General features: G+C 40.4%; 1 protein-coding gene across 2 annotated transcripts in view; it reads left to right on the forward strand.

The window, feature by feature from the left end:
- PLEKHB2 (pleckstrin homology domain containing B2) overlaps positions 1-21,062 on the forward strand; it is a 59,128-nt gene that overhangs the window by 24,180 nt on the left and 13,886 nt on the right. For both annotated transcript variants that reach the window (XM_043894342.1, XM_043894343.1), the window contains exons 5-6: positions 3,942-3,981; positions 5,208-5,297. In XM_043894342.1, coding sequence (XP_043750277.1) covers positions 3,942-3,981; positions 5,208-5,297 — 130 coding nt within the window. The remainder of the gene's footprint in view (positions 1-3,941; positions 3,982-5,207; positions 5,298-21,062) is intronic.

A 21,062-nucleotide genomic window follows, 5' to 3' on the forward strand; every position in this document is an offset into this window, starting at 1 on the left:
TATAAAATCCAGGTGGCCAGTTTGTTAGAGTGCCTGACCCTGCATTTTACATATATGCTTACCCTCAATATAGGCATGCTAAACTCTAGGGTTTATTTTAAATGCCAGATGTAGTTTCTTTTTTACGTTCTTATTTAGTGAATGATGAATGTCATTTTCTGGAAGAGGTGTAACTTTCATAAAGACGAATGGAGAAATGAACACATCTAGCCAGTTTGCTACTTTCTTATAAATTGGATCTATATATATTTTTACTAGTTAATCATTTAAGCTTATGTATATTGAATACTTACTTTGGTCTGGGCTCTGTGCTGACTGCTTTATATATGTTGTTTAATCCTCACTTTATAAAGAGGATTGTTGTTGAGTCGCTCAGTTGTGTCCGACTCTTTGTGACTCCATGGATTGCAGCACACCAGGCTTCCCTGTCCTTCACTGTCACCCAGAGTTTGCTCAGACTCATGTCCATGGAGTCGATGATGCCATCCAGCCATCTCATCCTCTGTCGTCCCCTTTTACTCCTGCCTTGTCTTTCCCAGCTTCAGAGTCTGTTCCAGGAGTCGCCTCTTTGCATCAAGTGGCCAAAGTATTGGAGCTTCAGCATCAGTCCTTCCAATGAATATTCCATGAATATTGATTTCCTTTAGGATTAACTGGTTTGATCTCCGTGCTATCCAAGACACTCTCAAGAGTCTTCTCCAGCACCACAGTTTGAAGCAACAGTTCTTTGGGCTCAGCTTTCTTTATGGTCCAACTCTCGTGTCTGTCCATGACTATTGGAAAAGCCATAGCTTTGACTAGATGGTACTTTGTTGATGAAGTGAGGTCTCTGCTTTTTAGTACACTGTCTAGATTTGTCATAGCTTTTCCTTCCAGAGACCAGGCATCTTTTAATTTCATGGCTGCAGTCACTGAAGTGATTTTGGAGCATGTGGGATCTTCCTGGAGCAGGGATTGAACCCATATCTCTTGCATTGGCAGACACATTCTCAACCTCTGGACCACCAGGGAAGCCCCCTCCCAGCAATCCTGATTCCAGCTTTGGATTCACCCACACCAGCATTTTGCATGATGTACTCTGCGTATGAGTTAAGCAAGCATGGGTGACAACATGCAGCCTTGACGTACTCCTTTCCCAATTTTAAACCAGTCCATTGTTCCATGTCCAGTTCTAACCATTGCTTCTTGGTCTGCCTGCAGGTTTCTCAGGAGACAGATAAGGTGGTCTAGTAGTCCCCTCTCTTTAAGAATTTTCCACAGTTTGCTGTGATTGACACAAAGGTTTTAGTGTAGTCAATGAAGCAGAAGTAGATGTTTTTCTGAAATACCTTTGCTTTTTATGATCCAGTGGCTATTGGCAGTTTGATCACTGATTCCTCTGCTTTTTCTAAATCCAGCTTGTACATCTGGAAGGTCTTAGTTCATGTACTGTTGAAGTCTAGCGTGAAAGATTTAGAGCATTATCTTGCTAGCATGTGAAATGACTGCAATTGTATGGCTACCTTAGAATGGCTGTTACCAAAAAGACAAAACATAAGTTGTTGGGTGAGGATGTGGAGAAAAGGGAGTCCTGTGCACTTTTGGTGGGAATGTAAATTTGTGAAGCCACTATGGAAAACAGTATGGAGGTTCCTCAAAAAAACCAAAATAGAACTAGCATATGATTCTAAAATGCCACTTTTCAACATATATTTGAAGGGGATTAAATGGTTGTGTTGATGAGATAGCTGCACCCTTGTGTTTCTTGCATTATTCATAGTAGCCAACACATGGAAGCAACTTAAGTGTCTGAAGAATGAATGAATTGGTAAATAAAATGATATATATACAAACACACACAGACTTGCACATGTGTGGGCAACAAACTATTAATCAACTATAAAAAAAGAAACGCTGCTTTCACAAGTATATAAATGGATCCTGAGGGCCTTATGCTAAGTGAAGTAAGTTAGAGAAAGAAAAATGACTGTATTTCTCACTTATATGAAGAATCTAAAAAAGCTAGACATGACTGAACAACTAACACTTTCATTTTCATAGAAGTGGAGAGTAGAATGGTGTTTACTTGTGGTTGAGGGAAATGGTGAGATGTTGGACAAAGGGTATAAGCTTCCAGCTGTAAGATGAGTAAGTTCTCGGCATCTCTTGTATAGCAGTGATTATAATTAATAGTTCTGTCTCATATACTTGAAAGTTAAGATAGTAGATTTTAAATGTTGCCACCAAAGAAGTAAAAAATTAATCACGTGTGTAGGGGTAGAGGTACCTTATTGTAGCAATCAATTTATGTTATATGTGATTCAGATCATCATATTGTACACCTTAAACTTAATTTGTTATATATCAGTTTCTCAAATACCAGCATTACTTTTAAGTGCAAAATACTGCTGACCTTCTAAATCTCATATGTGGAACTTTATGTAGCCATTTAAAAAATCAAATATTAATAGATCTGTGTGTATATCATGACCTGATAAAGTATAGGTTTAGTATAGTTAATTAAGCATGGTGCATTTTACATTTATTAAAAAGTGAAGGACTTCCCTTGTGGTCCAGTGGTTAAGACTCAATGCCTCCACTATATGGAGTGTGGGTTTGATCCCTGGTCAGGGAACTAAGATCCCACATGACCGTGGCTCAGCAAAAATTAAAAAAAAAAAAAGGAATAACTTTCATATAGGTTATAGTTTAAATATTACATATGTATCAATACTGTAGATTTTTTTCTTTACATATTATATATTCCTAGTGCATGTCTTAAGTGAGGTGACTGAGTGAGTCTTGAGGCAAGGGCTAAGTTCAGTCGTTCAGTTGTGTCTGACTCTTTGTGACCCCATGGACTGCAGCACGCCAGGCTTCCCTGTCCATCACCAACTCTTAGAGCCTACTCAAACTTATGTCCATTGAGTTAGTGATGCCATCTAACCATCTCATCCTCTGTTGTCCCCTTCTCCTCTCGCCTTCAATCTTTCCCAGCAACAGGGTTTTTTCAAATGAGTCAGTTCTTTGCATCAGGTGGCCAAAATATTGGAGTTTCAGCTTCAGCATCGGTCCTTCCAATGAATATTCAGGACTGATTTCCTTTAGGATTGACTGGTTGGATCTCCTTGCAGTCCAAGGGACTCTCAAGAGTCTTCTCCAACACCACAGTTCAAAAGCTTTGGTGCTCAGCTTTCTTTATAGTCCAACTCCTACATTCATACATGACTACTGGAAAAATCATAGCTTTGACAGGACGGACCTTTGTTGGCAAAGTAACATCTCTGTTTTCTAATATGCTGTCTAGGTTGGTCATAACTTTTCTTCGAAGGAGCAAGTGTCTTTTAATTTCATGGTTGCAGTCACCATCTGCATTGATTTTGGACCCCCCAAAAATAAAGTCTCTCACTGTTTCTATTGTTTTCCCATCTATTTGCCATGAATTGATGGGATCAGATGCCATGATTTTCCTTTTCTGAATGTTAAGTTTTAAGCCAACTTTTTCACTCTCCTCTTTCGCTTTCATCAAGAGGCCCTTTAGTTCTTCTTCACTTTCTGCCATAAGGGTGGTGTCATCTGCGTATCTGAGGTTATTTATATTTCGCCTGGCAATCTTGATTCCAGCTTGTGCTTCATCCAGTGCAGCCTTTCACATGATGTACTCTGCATGTAAGTTAAATAAGCAGGGTGACAGTATACAGCCTTGAAGTATTCCTTTCCTGATTTGGAACCAGTCTGTTGTTCCATGTCCAGTTCTTACTGTTGCTTCTTGACCTGCATACAGATTTCTCACGAGGCAGGTCAGGTGGCTGAGAACCCCATGAACAGTATGAAAAGGGCTAAAAGTCTATTTTTAAAACAATGTTTTTGAAAAATTCCGATGCCACTGCAGGTTTGAGAACCATTGAGATAGATGTTGGGTTGCTGCAAATAAAGTACCTCTTTCTTTTTCTTTTCTTCAGGGCCTGGAAGTTTACACTCCAGGATTCCAGGACAAACACAGTAAGTTGCTAATGGCAGTCACTTACAATGTTTTCTCATAGTCTTGCTGTAAAAAACAGAATAGGAGGGTAAGAGGAAAATGGGGGAAGAGGGCTTTTTTTTTTTTTTTTTTTGTCACCTGGCCCTGAATGAGCAAGCAGAGATAGATAGGCTGTGTTTCACTGACAGTGAGGAAGCTGGATTTTGGAAAACATTTTGGCAGGAGCCGATCTAACACAGGCACATTGATCCCAGTGTTATTTTTTAGAAATGTCTGTGTCTCACAAAGATTTACAGCACTTTGAATTCTGCTGTAGTTTGCAGAGAAGGTACACAAGGGATTACAGGGCCCTTTTCATGTATAGCATCTCAGCCTGTGAAATAGACATTTTTGAGTCTTGTACTTGTCTCTAGTTTCTTTTGACTTTAGGAGGTAACTGAGACAGTAAACCCCATTTGTAAAGGCTAGTGGTACCATCTTTGTGTCTGTCAGGGAGTCAAAGGCAGTTCCCTCTGTGGTCAACATTTTCTTTGATTCTTCAGATAGGATTTTATTTTTTCCTTTATTTCTCTAGGAGGAAAAGAAACAGATAGATGGAGCTTTTTAAATGATTTGTACAGGTGGTAAAAGAAAGTAAAAAGACTTAATATTCAAATGCTATTTTTTACTGCTTTTGTTATCTCAGGATTATTTTTCCTCCTAAGCTTACTCTAAAACTCCCATTACCTTTTCTTTGATGAAAATCCTCTACTCAAATGAAGTTATTTAGTATTGATCATTCATAGGGACAAGAGCCAAGGGGATTCTCTATGTGGATTGTTTTTAAAGGAGCACATATATTTTTGTTTTCCACTGGGGGGTAATTTAATGAAAGATTTAAGAAGTTTTTAACGTAGAAACCAGATTGTGAGTGCAGGACATATCCCTGCCTGCTACATTTTAGACTGTAGGACTTTGATTTGTGAACAGAAGGCTTGTTGAGAGTGGGTAACATCTGTGAAAGGGCCTGGGTGGCCCTGGAGGCTCTGTGGCTCTCTTGGGCAGGGAGAACTTTTTTACCCCCTGCTGGTGACTGGGGAGGACCAACCCTCTGTACCTCAGAGGGCGCTGAATGCAGGGTGGCGGCAAGGAGAAGCCCATCTTGCTAGTCAGTGCTTCTCAGAGAGTTGTTATATTTCTTCTTCAAAGATCAACTTTTTGGCCTTTAATTTTTCTTTTTTCCCCCCACAATTTCTCTCCTCTCAAGGCTTATGTTGGCTCAGAAGTCATGTATGATGAGACAGCTGTGGCTTCCTCTCCACCTCCCTACACAGCGTATGCTGCACCAACCCCTGAGGTAGGGAGCAGATCTTCACTTTACAGAATCCACCTGAGGGAAACTTGGGGTCTCTGTGCTACCATCCTTTTAAAACTGAAAGAAAGATTAAAAAAAACTGAAAGAAAACTCTGAGAAATCAGAGAAATTAGAAATGTACTTGAAACCCTTTTCTTCTTTAAGCTTTTTTCTATCTTTAACAGATTATCTATTGTCGTCTTTTGCTTTCATAAAACAACTGCTTTATATAATCTTCACGTTCATATTTTCAAGATAGACCCAAAAGTGAATCATGGTATTAATAATATGATTCTGATTATATAAGTTTATATTTCATTTTTTTACTTGAATACTCTTTATAATCAGAAAAAAATGCTTTTTTAATTTGAAGAAACAAAACCAGAACCTTAAAATCACATGCCAAATCCCTTTGGTTGTGTGCCCTAATAAGAGGTGGCAGGTGTTCAGTGCTGCATATAGAAGTCTCAGTTGTGGGAGGCACTTTTGCTTTTTTTTTTCTTTTTTTCACTTTTAATTTGGAAATAATTGTAGACTTACAAGAAGTTGCAAAGATAATATGGAAAAATCTCATGTACTTTTTACCCTGTTCCCCTAGCTGTTACATGGTAAATAAAATCAAAACCAGAAGTTTGAAATTGGTATAGTGTTTATGTCTGGTTCTGTCATTTTATCATGCGTGTAGATATGTATATCTACTACCTCATTCAAGATGTAAAGCTGTTTATAATATCCTCTTCCTACTGCTGCTGCTAAGTCACTTCAGTTGTGTCCGACTCTGTGCGACCCCATAGACGGCAGCCCACCAGGCTCCACTGTCCCTGGGATTCTCCAGGCAAGAACACTGGAGTGGGGTGCCATTGCCTTCTCCAGTGCATGAAAGTGAAAAGTGAAAGTGAAGTCCCTTAGTCTTGTCCGACTCTTAGTGACCCCATGGACTGCAGCCTACCAGGCTCCTCCAACCATGGGATTTCCCAGGCAAGAGTACTGGAGTGGGTTGCCATTTCCTTCTCCAATGCATGAAAGTGAAAAGTGAAAGTGAAGTTGCTCAGCCGTGTCTGACTCTTCTCTACCCCATGGACTGCGGCCTACCAGGCTCCTCTGTCCATGGGATGCTCCAGGCAAGAGAACTGGAGTGGGTGCCATCGCCTTCTCCGCCTCTTGCTACTACACTGTCTTACAGTCACACCCTCCTTCCCCTTCCTTAACTGCTGTCAATCACTGATATGTTGGCCATCTATATAATTTTGTCTTTTCCACAGTGTGTGTAAATAGAATCATATAGTGTGTGATCTTTTGAGTTTCATGTTTTTACTCAGCACAGTGCCCTTGATTCATTTTTAAATTGCAACATTCAAATTGTTGCATGTGTCAGTAGTCTGTTCCTTTTTATTGCTGAGTGGTATGCCATGATATGAGTGTACCACATTTTGTATTGAGAGACATTTACCTGTTGGGGGACATTTTGGTTGTTCTAGATTTTGGCTGTTACCAGTAAACCTACTGTGAACACTCACGTACAGATTGTTGTGCAGACATAAAGTTTTATTTCTCTGGAATAAATGCCCCCATGCAGTTGCTAATATATATTCAAGTATATGATTAGTTTTTTAAAAAGCTGGCAAACTGCTTTCCAGAATTTTTCTGCCATTTCACTTTTCCATCAGTAGTGTGTGAGCGAGTCATTTTCTCTGTATCCCACCAGCTTTTGGTATTGTCAGTGTTTTTTATTTTAACTGTTCAATAGGTGTGTAGTGATATTTCTTTGTGATCTTTTTTTTTTTTTTTTTAATTTTTTTATTAGTTGGAGGCTAATTACTTCACAACATTTCAGTGGGTTTTGTCATACATTGATATGAATCAGCCATAGATTTACACTTATTCCCCATCCCGATCCCCGCTCCCACCTCCCTCTCCACCCGATTCCTCTGGGTCTTCCCAGTGTACCAGGCCCGAGCACTTGTCTCATGCATCCAACCTGGGCTGGTGATCTGTTTCACCATAGATAGTATACATGCTGTTCTTTTGAAACATCCCACCCTCACCTTCTCCCACAGAGTTCAAAAGTCTGTTCTGTACATCTGTGTCTCTTTTTCTGTTTTGCATATAGGGTTATCGTTACCATCTTTCTAAATTCCATATATATGTGTTAGTATGCTGTAATGTTCTTTATCTTTCTGGCTTACTTCACTCTGTATAAGGGGCTCCAGTTTCATCCATCTTATTAGGACTGGTTCAAATGAATTCTTTTTGACGGCTGAGTAATATTCCATGGTGTATATGTACCACAGCTTCCTTATCCATTCATCTGCTGATGGGCATCTGGGTTGCTTCCATGTCCTGGCTATTATAAACAGTGCTGCGATGAACATTGGGGTGCACGTGTCTCTTTCAGATCTGGTTTCCTCAGTGTGTATGCCCAGAAGTGGTATTGCTGGGTCATATGGCAGTTCTATTTCCAGTTTTTTAAGGAATCTCCACACTGTTTTCCATAGTGGCTGTACTAGTTTGCATTCCCACCAACAGTGTAAGAGGGTTCCCTTTTCTCCACACCCTCTCCAGCATTTATTGCTTGTAGACTTTTGGATAGCAGCCATCCTGACTGGTGTGTAATGGTACCTCATTGTGGTTTTGATTTGCATTTCTCTAATAATGAGTGATGTTGAGCACCTTTTCATGTGTTTGTTAGCCATCTGCATGTCTTCTTTGGAGAAATGTCTGTTTAGTTCTCTGAGACTGGGTCCGCGGAAGGGAGTGAGTGCGCCACACCTGGGGATAGTGTGCCCATCAAGCCCCTCTTTGTGATCTTAATTGCATTTCCCTAGTCGCCCGTGATGCTGAGCATCTTTTTGTGCTTATTTGCCGTCTGTATATGCTGTCCAAGTAAACTGTGTCTTCATGTCTTTTGCTCAGTTTCTAATTGTTTTAATTATTTTTTTACTGTTGAGTTTTGAGAGTACTTATGTATATGTTTGAGATTGGAATAATCCTGTCAGATATGTGATCTGTAACATGTCTTTTTATCCTCTTACAGTGCCTTTCACAGTTTTTAATACAGTGTAATTTATTAGTCTCTCCTTGTGTGGACTGTGCTTTGTTGTCACATTTAATGCTTCACCTGGACCATGTTTCCCGAGGTTTTCTCCTGTGTTATCTTCTGACAGTTCATAGTCCTCGGGTTTACATGCAAGTCATTTCCAGTAGCAGTGAATTTTTTTTTTAAATTTATGTATTTACTTATGTTTGTTTTTGGCTGTGCTGGGTCTTCATTGCTGGGTGTGGGCTTCTCTCTGTGGCAGGGGAAGGCCACTCTAACTGCAGTGCGTGGGCCCCTCATCATGGTGACCTCTCTTGCTGTGGAGCGTGGGCTCCAGGGCTCGCTGGCTTCAGCAGTCGGGGCACGTGGGCTCAGCAGTTGCAGCTCCCAGGCTCTAGCACGCACAGCACACACGCAAGTAAAGCTTGTGCTCATGTGCTCAGTCGTGTCCGACTCGCCTGCAGCCCGTGGACTGGAGCCCTCCAGGCTCCTCCGTCCATGGGAATTCCCAGGCAGGAACACTGGGGTGGATGGCCATTTCCTTCTCCAGGGGATCTTCCTGACCCGGAGATGGAATCTGTGCCTCCCGTGTCTCCCTCGTGGCAGGTGGAATCTTTACAGCTCAGTAGTTGTGGTGCATGGGCTTATTAGTCTTTTTTCTTTCAATGTACGTATTACTTTGAAGCATGTTTCTCACAGACAGCGTGTAGTTTCTTGTAGGCAACATGTAGTCGGGTCACCCCTCATCTGACAAATTTTATCTTGTAGTTGGTATAGTTAGGACATTTACGTTTTTATTGTGTGAGTTTAAGGTGTACTGTGTTACTTTGAGGCCTTTATATAGTGTAAATGAGTGCCAGTGTGGCAATGTTTATTACTTTACATAATACAATATGATATTACTGTCTCTAGTCATTATATGGTGAATTGGATCTCGAAGTTTATATAATACTTGTTTCCAAGTTTGTATCAAAGCACATCAGTCATCCTTTCCTGTAGATCATTTACATATAGTGTGATTTTGATACATTAAGCATGCTGTTTTATTGTTTGTGTTTTTGGTTCTATTTTTCATATCTCTGTTCTTTGACTTAAGCCTTTTGTGAGTTATTGGAACATGTCTTATTTTGTTTTACTTATTTTTATTTTTTTCGGCTGTACCACACAGCTTGTGGGACCTTAGTTCCTAGACCGGGGATGTGACCTGGGCCCTTAGCAGTCAAAGCATGGAGTCCTAACCACTGGATCACCAGGGAATTCCCATAGAACATGTTTTAGAATTATTTTGATTTATCTGTAATGTTTTGAGTTTCTCTTTGTATTTCTATTAATATTTTAGTGGTTGTTCTAGTTATTATACATATATACGTGTTTTTCAGTCAAATGATCACATGTTATCAAGTGCAGTGAGTGTCAAACCATTGCGTCTATAATTGTATTTATTTATTTTTGGCTGTGCTGGGTCTTCGTAGCTGCACAGGCTTCTCTCTAGTGGCAAGTGGGGCCTACTCTGTAGCTGCGATGCGCAGGCCTCTCACTGCAGTGGCTTCTCGTTGCAGAGCAGTACCTCTGGGGTGTGGGGCATCTTTAGCTGCAGCACACGGGCTCAGTAATTGAGGCTTCTGGGCTCTAGAGCACAGGCTCAGTAGTTGCAGCGCGTAGGCTTAATTGCTCGGTGGCATGTGGGACCTTCCCAGATCAGCTATTGAACCTGTCTCTCCCACATTGGCAGATGGATTCTTTACCACTAAGCCACCAAGGGAGCCCAAACCATTACCTCTAAGTTCCCGTTTTCTCTCTCGTTTTATGGTATCATTGTTTTAAGTATTTCTTTTACATGTATTGAGAATCAGATGGTGTATAAAAAAATTTGGCTGTCAAACTTAGAAAAATAAAGATGTGGTTTTTATTATATTTACATGTATCCCGGTGTGACCATCCTTTCTTACCTCCTGATGTTTCCAGATTTCTTTTTTTATCATTTACTGTCTGTTTAGTGAACTTCCTCTGGTCATTTTCTTAGGACAGATCTGCTAGCAACAAATTCTCCATTTTCCTTCATTTGAGAATGTCTCAATTTCATCTTTTTCTCTGAAGAATGTTTTTACTAGTATAGAATTCTGAGTTGACATTTCTTTCATCACTGGGGAAATGTGTGCTTTATCCTTTGGCCCTCCTGATTTCTGATTTGAAATTTGCTGTCATTTGAATTCTTACCCTTAAAGGCAGTGCATGGTTTCTGCTTGCTCTCTTTGTCTTTGGTTTTCAGAAGTCTGCCTGTGAAGTGTATATTTGGGGGTTAATCTTATTTGGTGTTCATTCAGTTTCACACAGGTTTATGTTTCTTGCTAAATTTGGGAAATTTTAAGCCATTATTTCTGGAATTTTTTTTAGCCCCATCCTCTTTTGTCTTCTAAAACTAATGACACAGATGTTAGATGTCCTACATGTTTAAAAGTTTTTGATCTTTTTTTTTTTTCTTTAATCTGTTTTTTCTCTGTTCTAACTGGGTAATTTCTACTCTTTATATTCATGTTCATTGATTATTCATCATCTCTGTTGTTGAGTCTCTTCATTGAACACTGTATTATTTTTTTATTTCTAAAATTTTTATTTGGTTATTCTTGATATATATCTTTATATAGCTTTTGCAGAGACTTTTCTGGTTTTGTGAAGACTTGCTGTGTTTGTTTTAAATGTATTTCAGATGTATCCTTGATCACTTACTGAAATATTTTAATGGCGCATGCTTGCTCAGTCTCTCAGTAATGTCTGACTCTTTGTGACCCCATGGACGATAGCCCACCAGGCTTCTCTGTCCATGGAGTTTTCCAGACAAGAATACTGGAGTGGGTTTCTATCTTCTATTCCAGGGGGTCTTCCTGACCCAGAGATTGAACCTGCATCTCCTGCAGTGGCAGGCGGATTCTTTACCACTGTGTCACCTGGAAAGCCAAGGTCATTACTACCTGTCTGTAATTTCTCTTAATGGTAGCTGCTTTAAAGTCCTTCCTAGGTAATTCCAACATCTTTGTTATCTTGGTGTTGGTCTCTTTTGTCTTTTCTCATTTCAGTTTGAGATCTTCCTGGTTCTTGGTATGACAAATTACTTTTTATTAAAACCTGGAAAATTTAAATAGTATAAGACTGAATCTATTCAAGTCTTGCATTTTAGCAGAGCTCCTTCTAATGCTTCTCTGGTGGGTGAGGCTTGCTTTGTCTCTTCCACATAAGGGGTGGAAGTCCAGGTTTTCCGCTGGATCCCAACTGACTGTGGTCCCTTGTCACTGCCAGCAGGGCTGGGGATTCAGGCCCTTCTCTAGGTCTGCTGACACCAGCCTGCCTGGGAGTTGGAGGGACTTTTTCTGCTGTTTCCCATAAGCCTCTGTGTAATGCATAGCCATGGTTACTGGTAAGAGGTTGTGAACGTACTTGTTCTCCACTCTGTCTCTGTTGGTTCTGCTCCAGCAGGATGGGAAGGGGCGCCTTGCTTCCACTGGGCGAAGATGGGGGTTCTGGCTTCCCGCACGGTCTCCACTGGCACTGGCATGGGACTGGGGCTGCCATGTCTCTGTCTTACAGGGGTGATATTTCCAGCTTCCCACGTGCCCTTGTCTGACACTGTTCACGACGGGTTGGGCGAGAGCCTTTCTCCAAACTTGACTTCGCTGGTGGAACTAACAGCTGTTTTTGTGTTGTTTGGCTGGAGTGGAGCAGTTATTGCCTAAAAATGGTCTCTCTCGCTAGATTACCCTTTTCCTTCCCAGGTTCTTTGGGTAGACCCAGCAGGCTTTCTTTGAGGCAGACAAAGAAAGGTCTGCACATACTGACATTTCTATGTTGCCACTTCTACATTATCCAGTCTAGGATGTAGGAGGCAGAAAGAAAACCCAGGGGACTCACTGCATGTCCTTCTTAGGGTCATGAAGTCAGCAGACAGTTGACCGCCTTCTCTCCACCTTTCAGAGTCTCCTTACGTTTGTTGTATGTGTAGTGTCCAGGGTGTTCAGTTGTATACAGCAGGAAGAATAGGGAAAACATCTGCATCTATTTTATCTTCCAAAGGCATAAATCCTGTCTCCTGCTTTTGTAAGATAACAGACTCAGATCTCCATATGCATTTGCCAGGCTGCAGCCTTTGTCACATAGGAACAATAATTGTAATTGTCTTTAAGCACATCTACCTTACCACCAGCTGTGAGCTCCTAAGGGAGGCCAGGCCTTTTGTCTCCATGCTTTCGGGTCCTTTACTTGGTCAGTGGAAGCAGTCCACTGCTCATTTCTGGCTGTGTGCTTTCATAGGCATGTCCTGTTGGAAAACTGCCAGTCACCTGTCCAGGCCTCAGTCTCCAGACTCCTTGGTAGCCTCAGTCTTTTATACTCTCCTCACAGGAACCTCTGGAAACTGGACTGGGGAGGGTTTTGTGGGAAGGGTTTTGCCACTAGGTTGGCTTCACCAAGAGAAAACTGATGTTGGATGAATCTCATTTATTACTTAGTCCAAACTGATCATTTTCAAGATGAACAAAATAAGGCCTACAGTAGTTAGATAGATGACTTACTGAAGGTTAGGATAATGGTAGAGCTGAATTGAAATTGGAGTCACTGGAAAGTCCAGTTCTCTTTTTTGTTGTATTTTTCTGCCTTCTTTATTTTACAGCCTGAAAGTAGATTTCAGTTATGGGTTTGTATTTTTAGAATCTTAAAGTATATAAGCACACTGTCTCATATTCTTTACTTTTTTAATAGACTGTCAAACTTTATAGACTGGAACTTGGAGAACCAATTTTTTTTTTTTCATTTATTTTTATTAGTTGGAGGCTAATTACTTTACATTATTGAAGTGGGTTTTGTCATACATTGACATGAATCAGCCATGGCGTTACATGTATTCCCCATCCTGATCCCCCCCCTCCCACTTGCCTCTCCACCCGATTCCTCTGGGTCTTCCCAGTGCACCAGGCCCGAGCACTTGTCTCATGCATCCAACCTGGGCTGGTGATCTGTTTCACTATAGATAATATACTTGTTTTGATGCTTTTCTTTTGAAACATCCCACCCTCGCCGCCTCCCACAGAGTCCAAAAGTCTGTTCTGTACATCTGTGTCTCTTTTTCTGTTTTGCATATAGGGTTATCATTACCGTCTTTCTAAATTCCATATATATGTGTTAGTATGCAGTAATGTTCTTTATCTTTCTGGCTTACTTCACTCTGTATTCAGTTTCATCCATCTCATTAGAACTGATTCAAATGAATTCTTTTTAATGGCTGAGTAATATTCCATGGTGTGTATGTACCACAGCTTCCTTATCCATTCATCTGCTGATGGGCGTCTAGGTTGCTTCCATGTCCTGGCTATTATAAACAGTGCTGCGATGAACATTGGAGTGCACGTGTCTCTTTCAATTCTGGTTTCCTTGGTGTGTATTTCCAGAAGTGGTATTGCTGGGTCATATGGCAGTTCTATTTCCAGTTTTTTAAAGAATCTCCACACTGTTATCCATAGTGGCTATACTAGTTTGCATTCCCACCAACAGTGTAAGAGGGTTCCCTTTTCTCCACACCCTTTCCAGCATTTATTGCTTGTAGACTTTTGGATAGCAGCCATCCTGACTGGTGTGTAATGGTACCTCATTGTGGTTTTGATTTGCATTTCTCTGATAATGAGTGATGTTGAGCATCTTTTCATGTGTTTGTTAGCCATTCGTGTGTCTTCTTTGGAGAAATGTCTGTTTAGTTCTTTGGCCCATTTTTTGATTGGGTCATTTATTTTTCTGGAATTGAGCTGCAGGAGTTGCTTGTATATTTTTGAGATTAATCCTTTGTCTGTTTCTTCATTTGCTATTATTTTCTCCCAATCTGAGGACTGTCTTTTCACCTTGCTTATAGTTTCCTTTGTAGTGCAAAAGCTTTTAAGTTTCATTAGGTCCCATTTGTTTATTTTTGCTTTTATTTCCAATATTCTGGGAGGTGGGTCATAGAGGATCCTGCTGTGATTTATGTCGGAGAGTGTTTTGCCTATGTTCTCCTCTAGGAGTTTTATAGTTTCTGGTCTTACATTTAGATCTTTAATCCATTTTGAGTTTATTTTTGTGTATGGTGTTAGAAAGTGTTCTAGTTTCATTTTTTTACAAGTGGTTGACCAGTTTTCCCAGCAGCACTTGTTAAAGAGGTTGTCTTTTTTCCATTGTATATCCTTGCCTCCTTTGTCGAAGATAAGGTGTCCATAGGTTCGTGGATTTATCTCTGGGCTTTCTATTCTGTTCCATTGATCTATATTTCTGTCTTTGTGCCAGTACCATACTGTCTTGATGACTGTGGCTTTGTAGTAGAGTCTGAAGTCAGGCAGGTTGATTCCTCCAGTTCCATTCTTCTTTCTCAAGATTACTTTGGCTATTCAAGGTTTTTTGTATTTCCATACAAATTGTGAAATTATTTGGTCTAGTTCTGTGAAAAATACCGTTGGTAGCTTGATAGGGATTGCATTGAATCTATAGACTGCTTTGGGTAGTATAGCCATTTTGACAATATTGATTTTTCCAATCCATGAACATGGTATGTTTCTCCATCTGTTTGTGTCCTCTTTGATTTCTTTCATCAGTGTTTTATAGTTTTCTATGTACAGGTCTTTTGTTTCTTTAGGTAGATATACTCCTAAGTATTTTATTCTTTTTGTTGCAATGGTGAATGGTATTGTTTCCTTAATTTCTCTTTCTGTTTTCTCATTGTTAGTGTATAGGAATGGAAGGGATTTCTGTAAATTAAGGGATTTAATTTTATATCCTGCAACTTTACCATATTTGTTGATTAGCTCTAGTAATTTTCTGGTAGAGTCTTTAGGGTTTTCTATGTAGAGGATCATGTCATCTGCAAACAGTGAGAGTTTCACTTCTTCTTTTCCTATCTGGATTCCTTTTACTTCTTTTTCTGCTCTGATTGCTGTGGCCAAAACTTCCAACACTATGTTGAATAGTAGTGGTGAGAGTGGGCACCCTTGTCTTGTTCCTGATTTCAGGGGAAATGCTTTCAATTTTTCACCATTGAGGGTGATGCTTGTTGTGGGTTTGTCATATATAGCTTTTATTATGTTGAGGTATGTTCCTTCTATTCCTGCTTTTTGGAGAGTTTTAATCATAAATGAGTGTTGAATTTTGTCAAAGGCTTTCTCTGCATCTATTGAGATAATCATGTGGTTTTTATCTTTCAATTTGTTAATGTGGTGTATTACATTGATTGATTTGCGGATATTAAAGAATCCTTGCATTCCTGTGATAAAGCTCACTTGGTCATGGTGTATGATTTTTTTAATATGTTGTTGGATTCTGTTTGCTAGAATTTTGTTAAGGATTTTTGCATCTATGTTCATCAGTGATATTGGCCTTTAGTTTTCTTTTTTTGTGGCATCTTTGTCTGGTTTTGAAATTAGGGTGATGGTGGCCTCATAGAATGAGTTTGGAAGTTTACCTTCTGCAATTTTCTGGAAGAGTTTGAGTAAGAGAGGTGTTAGCTCTTCTCTAAATTTTTGGTAGAATTCAGCTGTGAAGCCATCTGGTCCTGGGCTTTTGTTTGCTGGAAGATTTCTGATTACAGTTTCAATTTCCTTGCTTGTGATGGGTCTGTTAAGATCTTCTATTTCTTCCTGGTTCAGTTTTGGAAAGTTATACTTTTCTAAGAATTTGTCTATTTCTTCCAAGTTGTCCATTTTATTGGCATAGAGCTGCTGGTAGTAGTCTCTTTTGATCCTTTGTATTTCAGTGTTGTCTGTTGTGATCTCTCCATTTTCATTTCTAATGTTGTTAATTTTGGTTCTTCTCTCTTTGTTTCTTAATGAGTCTTGCTAATGGTTTGTCAATTTTGTTTATTTTTTCCAAAAAACCAGCTTTTAGCTTTGTTGATTTTTGCTATGGTCTCTTTAGTTTCTTTTTCATTTATTTCTGCCCTAATTTTTAAGATTTCTTTCCTTCTACTAATCCTGGGGTTCTTCATTTCTTCCTTCTCTAATTGCTTTAGGTGTAGAGTTAGGTTATTTATTTGACTTTTTTTTTGTTTCTTGAGGTAAGCCTGTAATGCTGTGAACCTTCCCCTTAGCACTGGTTTTACAGTGTCCCATAGGTTTTGGGTTGTTGTGTTTTCATTTTCATTCATTTCTATGCATATTTTGATTTCTTTTTTGATTTCTTCTATGATTTGTTGGTTATTCAGAAGCGTGTTATTTAGCCTTCGTATGTTTGAATTTTTACCAATTTTTTTCCTGTAATTGAGATCTAATCTACTGCACTGTGGTCAGAAAGATGACTGGAATGATTTCAGTTTTTTTTAATTTTCCAAGACTAGATTTATGGCCCAGGATGTGATCTATTCTGGAGAAGGTTCCGTGTGCGCTTGAGCAAAAGGTGAAGTTGATTGTTTTGGGGTGAAATGTCCTATAGATATCAATTAGGTCTAGCTGGTCCATTGTGTCATTTAAGGTTTGTGTTTCCTTGTTAGTTTTCTGTTTAGTTGATCTATCTGTAGTTGTGAGTGGGATATTAAAGTCTCACACTATTATTCTGTTACTATTAATTTCCTCTTTCATACTCGTTAGCATTTGCCTTACATATTGCGGTGCTCCTATGTTGGGTGCATATATATTTATAATTGTTATATCTTCTTCTTGGATTGATCCTTTGATCATTATATAGTGTCCTTCTTTGTCTCTTTTCACATCCTTTATTTGAAAGTCTATTTTGTCTGATGTGAGTATTGTGACTCCTGCTTTCTTTTGGTCTCCGTCTGCATGAAATATTTTTTCCAGCCCTTCACTTTTAGTCTGTATGTGTCTCTTGTTTTGAGGTGGGTCTCTTGTAGACAGCATATATAGGGGTCTTGTTTTTGTATCCATTCAGCCAGTCTTTGTCTTTGGTTGGGGCATTCAACCCATTTACATTTAAGGTAATTACTGATAGGTGTGGTCCCGTTACCATTTACTTTGTTGTTTTGGGTTCTCGTTTATACAGCCTTTCTGTGTTTCCTGTCTAGAGAAGATCCTTTAGCATTTGTTGAAGAGCTGGTTTGGTGGTGCTGAATTCTCTCAGCTTTTGCTTGTCTGTAAAGCTTTTGAATTCTCCTTCATATCTGAATGAGATCCTTGCTGGGTACAGTAATCTAGGTTGTAGGTTATTCTCTTTCATTACTTTCAGTACGTCCTGCCATTCCCTTCTGGCCTGAAGGGTTTCTATTGATAGATCAGCTGTTATCCTCATGGGAATCCCTTTGTGTGTTATTTGTTGTTTCTCCCTTGCTGCTTTTAATGTCTGTTCTTTGTGTTTGATCTTTGTTAATTTGATTAATATGTGTCTTGGGGTGTTTCGCCTTGGGTTTATCCTGTTTGGGACTCTCTGAGTTTCTTGGACTTGGGTGGCTATTTCCTTCCCCATTTTAGGGAAGTTTTCAGCTATTATCTCCTCGAGTATTTTCTCATGGCCTTTCTTTTTGTCTTCTTCTTCTGGGACTCCTATGATTCGAATGTTGGGGCGTTTCACATTGTCCCAGAGGTCCCTGAGGTTGTCCTCATTTCTTTTGATTCTTTTTTCTTTTTTCCTCTCTGCTTCATTTATTTCCACCATTTTATCTTCTACCTCACTTATCCTATCTTCTGTCTCCGTTATTCTACTCTTGGTTCCCTCCAGAGTGTTTTTGATCTCATTCATTGCATTATTCATTTTTAATTGACTCTTTTTTTATTTCTTCTAGGTCTTTATTAAACATTTCTTGCATCTTTTCAATCTTTGTCTCCAGGCTATTTATCTGTAACTCCATTTTGTTTTCAAGATTTTGGATCATTTTTATTATCATTATTCTAAATTCTTTTTCAGGTAGATTCCCTATCTCCTCCTCTTTTGTTTGACTTGGTGGGCATTTTTCATGTTCCTTTACCTGTTGGGTATTTCTCTCCCTTTTCATCTTGTTTAGATTGCTGTGTCTGGAGTGGCCTTTCTGTATTCTGGAGGTCTGTGGTTCCTTTTTATTGTGGAGGTTTTACCCAGTGGGTGGGGTTGGACAATTGGCTTGTCAGGGTTTCCTGGTTTGGGAATCTTGTGTCGGTGTTCTGGTGTGTGGAACTGGATTTCTTCTCTCTGGAGAGCAATGGAGTGTCCAGTAATGAGTTTTGAGATGGGTCTATGTGTCAGGTATGACTTTAGGCTGCCTGTATGTTGATGCTCAGGGCTATGTTCCTGTGTTGCTGGAGAATTTGCGTGGTATGTCTTGCTCTGAAACTTACTGGCTCTTGGGTGGTGGTTGGTTTCAGTGTAGGTATGGAGGCTTTTGGACGGTCTCTTATTACTTAATGTTTCGTGTAGTCAGGAGTTTTCTGGTGTTCTCAGGTTTTGGGCTTAAGTCTCCTGCCTCTGGATTTCAGTTTTATTCTTCCAGTAGTCTCAAGACTTCTCCAACTATACAGCACTGATAATAAAACTTCTAGGTTAATGGTGAAAAGATTCTCCCCCGTTAGGGACACCCAGAGAGGTTCACAGAGTTACATGAAGAGGAGAGGGAGGAGGGAGATAGAGATGAGCAGGAGGAGAAAAAGGGGGACTCAAGAGTAGAGAGACTAATCTATGCAGTTGTCTGTTCCCAGAGTGTTCTCCATAGCCCAGACACCCATAGAGATTCACAGAATTGGATTGGGAAGAGAAGGGGAAAGGAGGAAATAGAGGTGTTCTGAGGTAGAAAACGGAGAGTAAATTGGGAGAGAGTAATCAACACACTCCTGAATAAAAATGGGAACTGAATATTGGATTCTTAAATGTCCAAAATTTATATCACATACTGAAAAACAAAGATTAAAAATCTAGAGTAGAGGTTAGACCTTAAAAATACAATATTAAAAACAAAAACACAAAAAATTTTAGTAATATATATGAAGTTTGGTTTAAAAATAGGGCTTCTCTTTTTTTTTTTTTGCAAGGTTATAGTGAAATGAAAGTGAAAATTAAGAAGTAGAGAGGAGTAATACAGGACTTTAAAAGGAAATAAAAGTAAAAGAAAAAAAAAAAAGAAAAAAGAATAAAAGAAAAAAAAACAAGAAAAAACATTTTTTTTCCTAATTAAAAAAATTGTAAAAATCTATGAAAAGGAAAGTTAAGGAGTAATGGGGGAGTAATAGGGAGAGAAAAAATAAGAAAAGAAAAAAAAATTTTTTTTAATTAAAAAAAAAAAGTAAAAATATATCTAGGAATTTCTCTGGAGCTGTTGCGGTCAGTGTGGGTTCGGTTCAGTTTCAGATAGCTCCTCGTTCCAGCTTACACTTCTCGATATCTACAGGCCCCTTCTGGTGTAGTCGGTGTAATCTACAGGGATTTTAATCTGTTGCACCAGTTGCTTCTGAAGCAGTTCCCTTTGTTTATTTGGCTTCTGTTTGCCGGCCTCTTCAGTGCCTAATTTCCGCCCTGACACAGGCGGGCGGAGGTGGTCTCTCATTCAGGTTGCTAGTTCCGTCGCACTATGGGGAGGGACTGGCGCTGCTTTCCCCCGTCTACACTGCTCAGGCTCCCGGCTGTTCTATATGGAGCGTGCCCTGCGCTGTGCGTGGTTCCAGCCCTCGGGTGTCCCACAAAAGCGCGGAACAAAAAGCTGCGCCTGCTTTTTGTGCCTTCCCCATCAGAGCAGCTCAGGCAGCCAGGAGCTTGACGGACGCACTCTCCCCGGGTGCGGCGCACCCACTCCCTTCCGCGGTCCCAGTCTCAGTTTCTGCCCGCGCCAGTCGGGTGTGTGCGCTTTCTGCCCTCTGCGTCCCCAGCCCCAGTCCCCGCCCGCACCGGTCCGGTGCCTGCGCCCTGTGTTTAGCCGCGACCCTCCCTGCGGATGTCGACCATCCAGAATCTCAGGAGGTCTTTGATTAGAAACTGGGGCCTGTTTGCAGTGCGGTAGGGGATGTGGTCCTTGGGGCCGAGCCTGCCCCTTTCCCCTCCCCCCTGCCTCCTGCCTCCAGCGGAGCTGGGCCGGTCCGCAGCCGGCTAGCTCCTCTGGACTTGCTCGGTCCCTTTGTTCTGTGAACGGCCGGCAGTGTGTTCCGGCCGGTTAATTTTCTCTCTTTTGCTGTCCCACAGTTTAAGTTGGTAACTCACAAAACCTCCCTCCGATTGTCTTCAGGGCACTCAGGCCCGGTCCTTACCCTAAGCAGTGCCGCCTGCTCCTCTCCATTCCGCCCCCACTTGCTGGTGGCGGATTCAGGTGTCTGGGGTACTTTTCTGCTGGGAGTTGCTTTTAGGCACGTTATCTGTGGGTTTTATTTATTTTTCCCCTCCCAGTTTGGTTGCCCTCTGAGATTCAAAAACTTCCCCCAGACCCACCAGTGCAAGGGTTTCCTGGTGTTTGGAAACTTCCTCTATTAAGACTCCCTTCCCCCGACGGATCTCCGTCCCTAGCTCTTTTGTCTCTCTTTTTATCTTTTATATTTTGTCCTACCTCCTTTCGAAGACAATGGGCTGCTTTTCTGGGCGCCTAATGACCTCAGCTAGCGATCAGAAGTTGTTTTGTGAAGTTTGCTCTGCATTCAGTTGTTCTTTCAGTGAATTTGTAGGGGAGAAAGTGGTCTCCCCGTCCTGTTCCTCTGCCATCTTGGCTCCTCCTGCCTGGAGAACCAATTTTAATACATTGCAGGTGGTTTTAAATTGTGTTTAAAAAAATTGAGGTATAATTGACATGCAACATTATGTTAGTTTCCAGTGTACAACATAATCTGTATTTG

The sequence above is a fragment of the Cervus elaphus genome, chromosome 33, assembly GCF_910594005.1.
Source record: "Cervus elaphus chromosome 33, mCerEla1.1, whole genome shotgun sequence".
Classification (NCBI taxonomy): domain Eukaryota; kingdom Metazoa; phylum Chordata; class Mammalia; order Artiodactyla; family Cervidae; genus Cervus; species Cervus elaphus.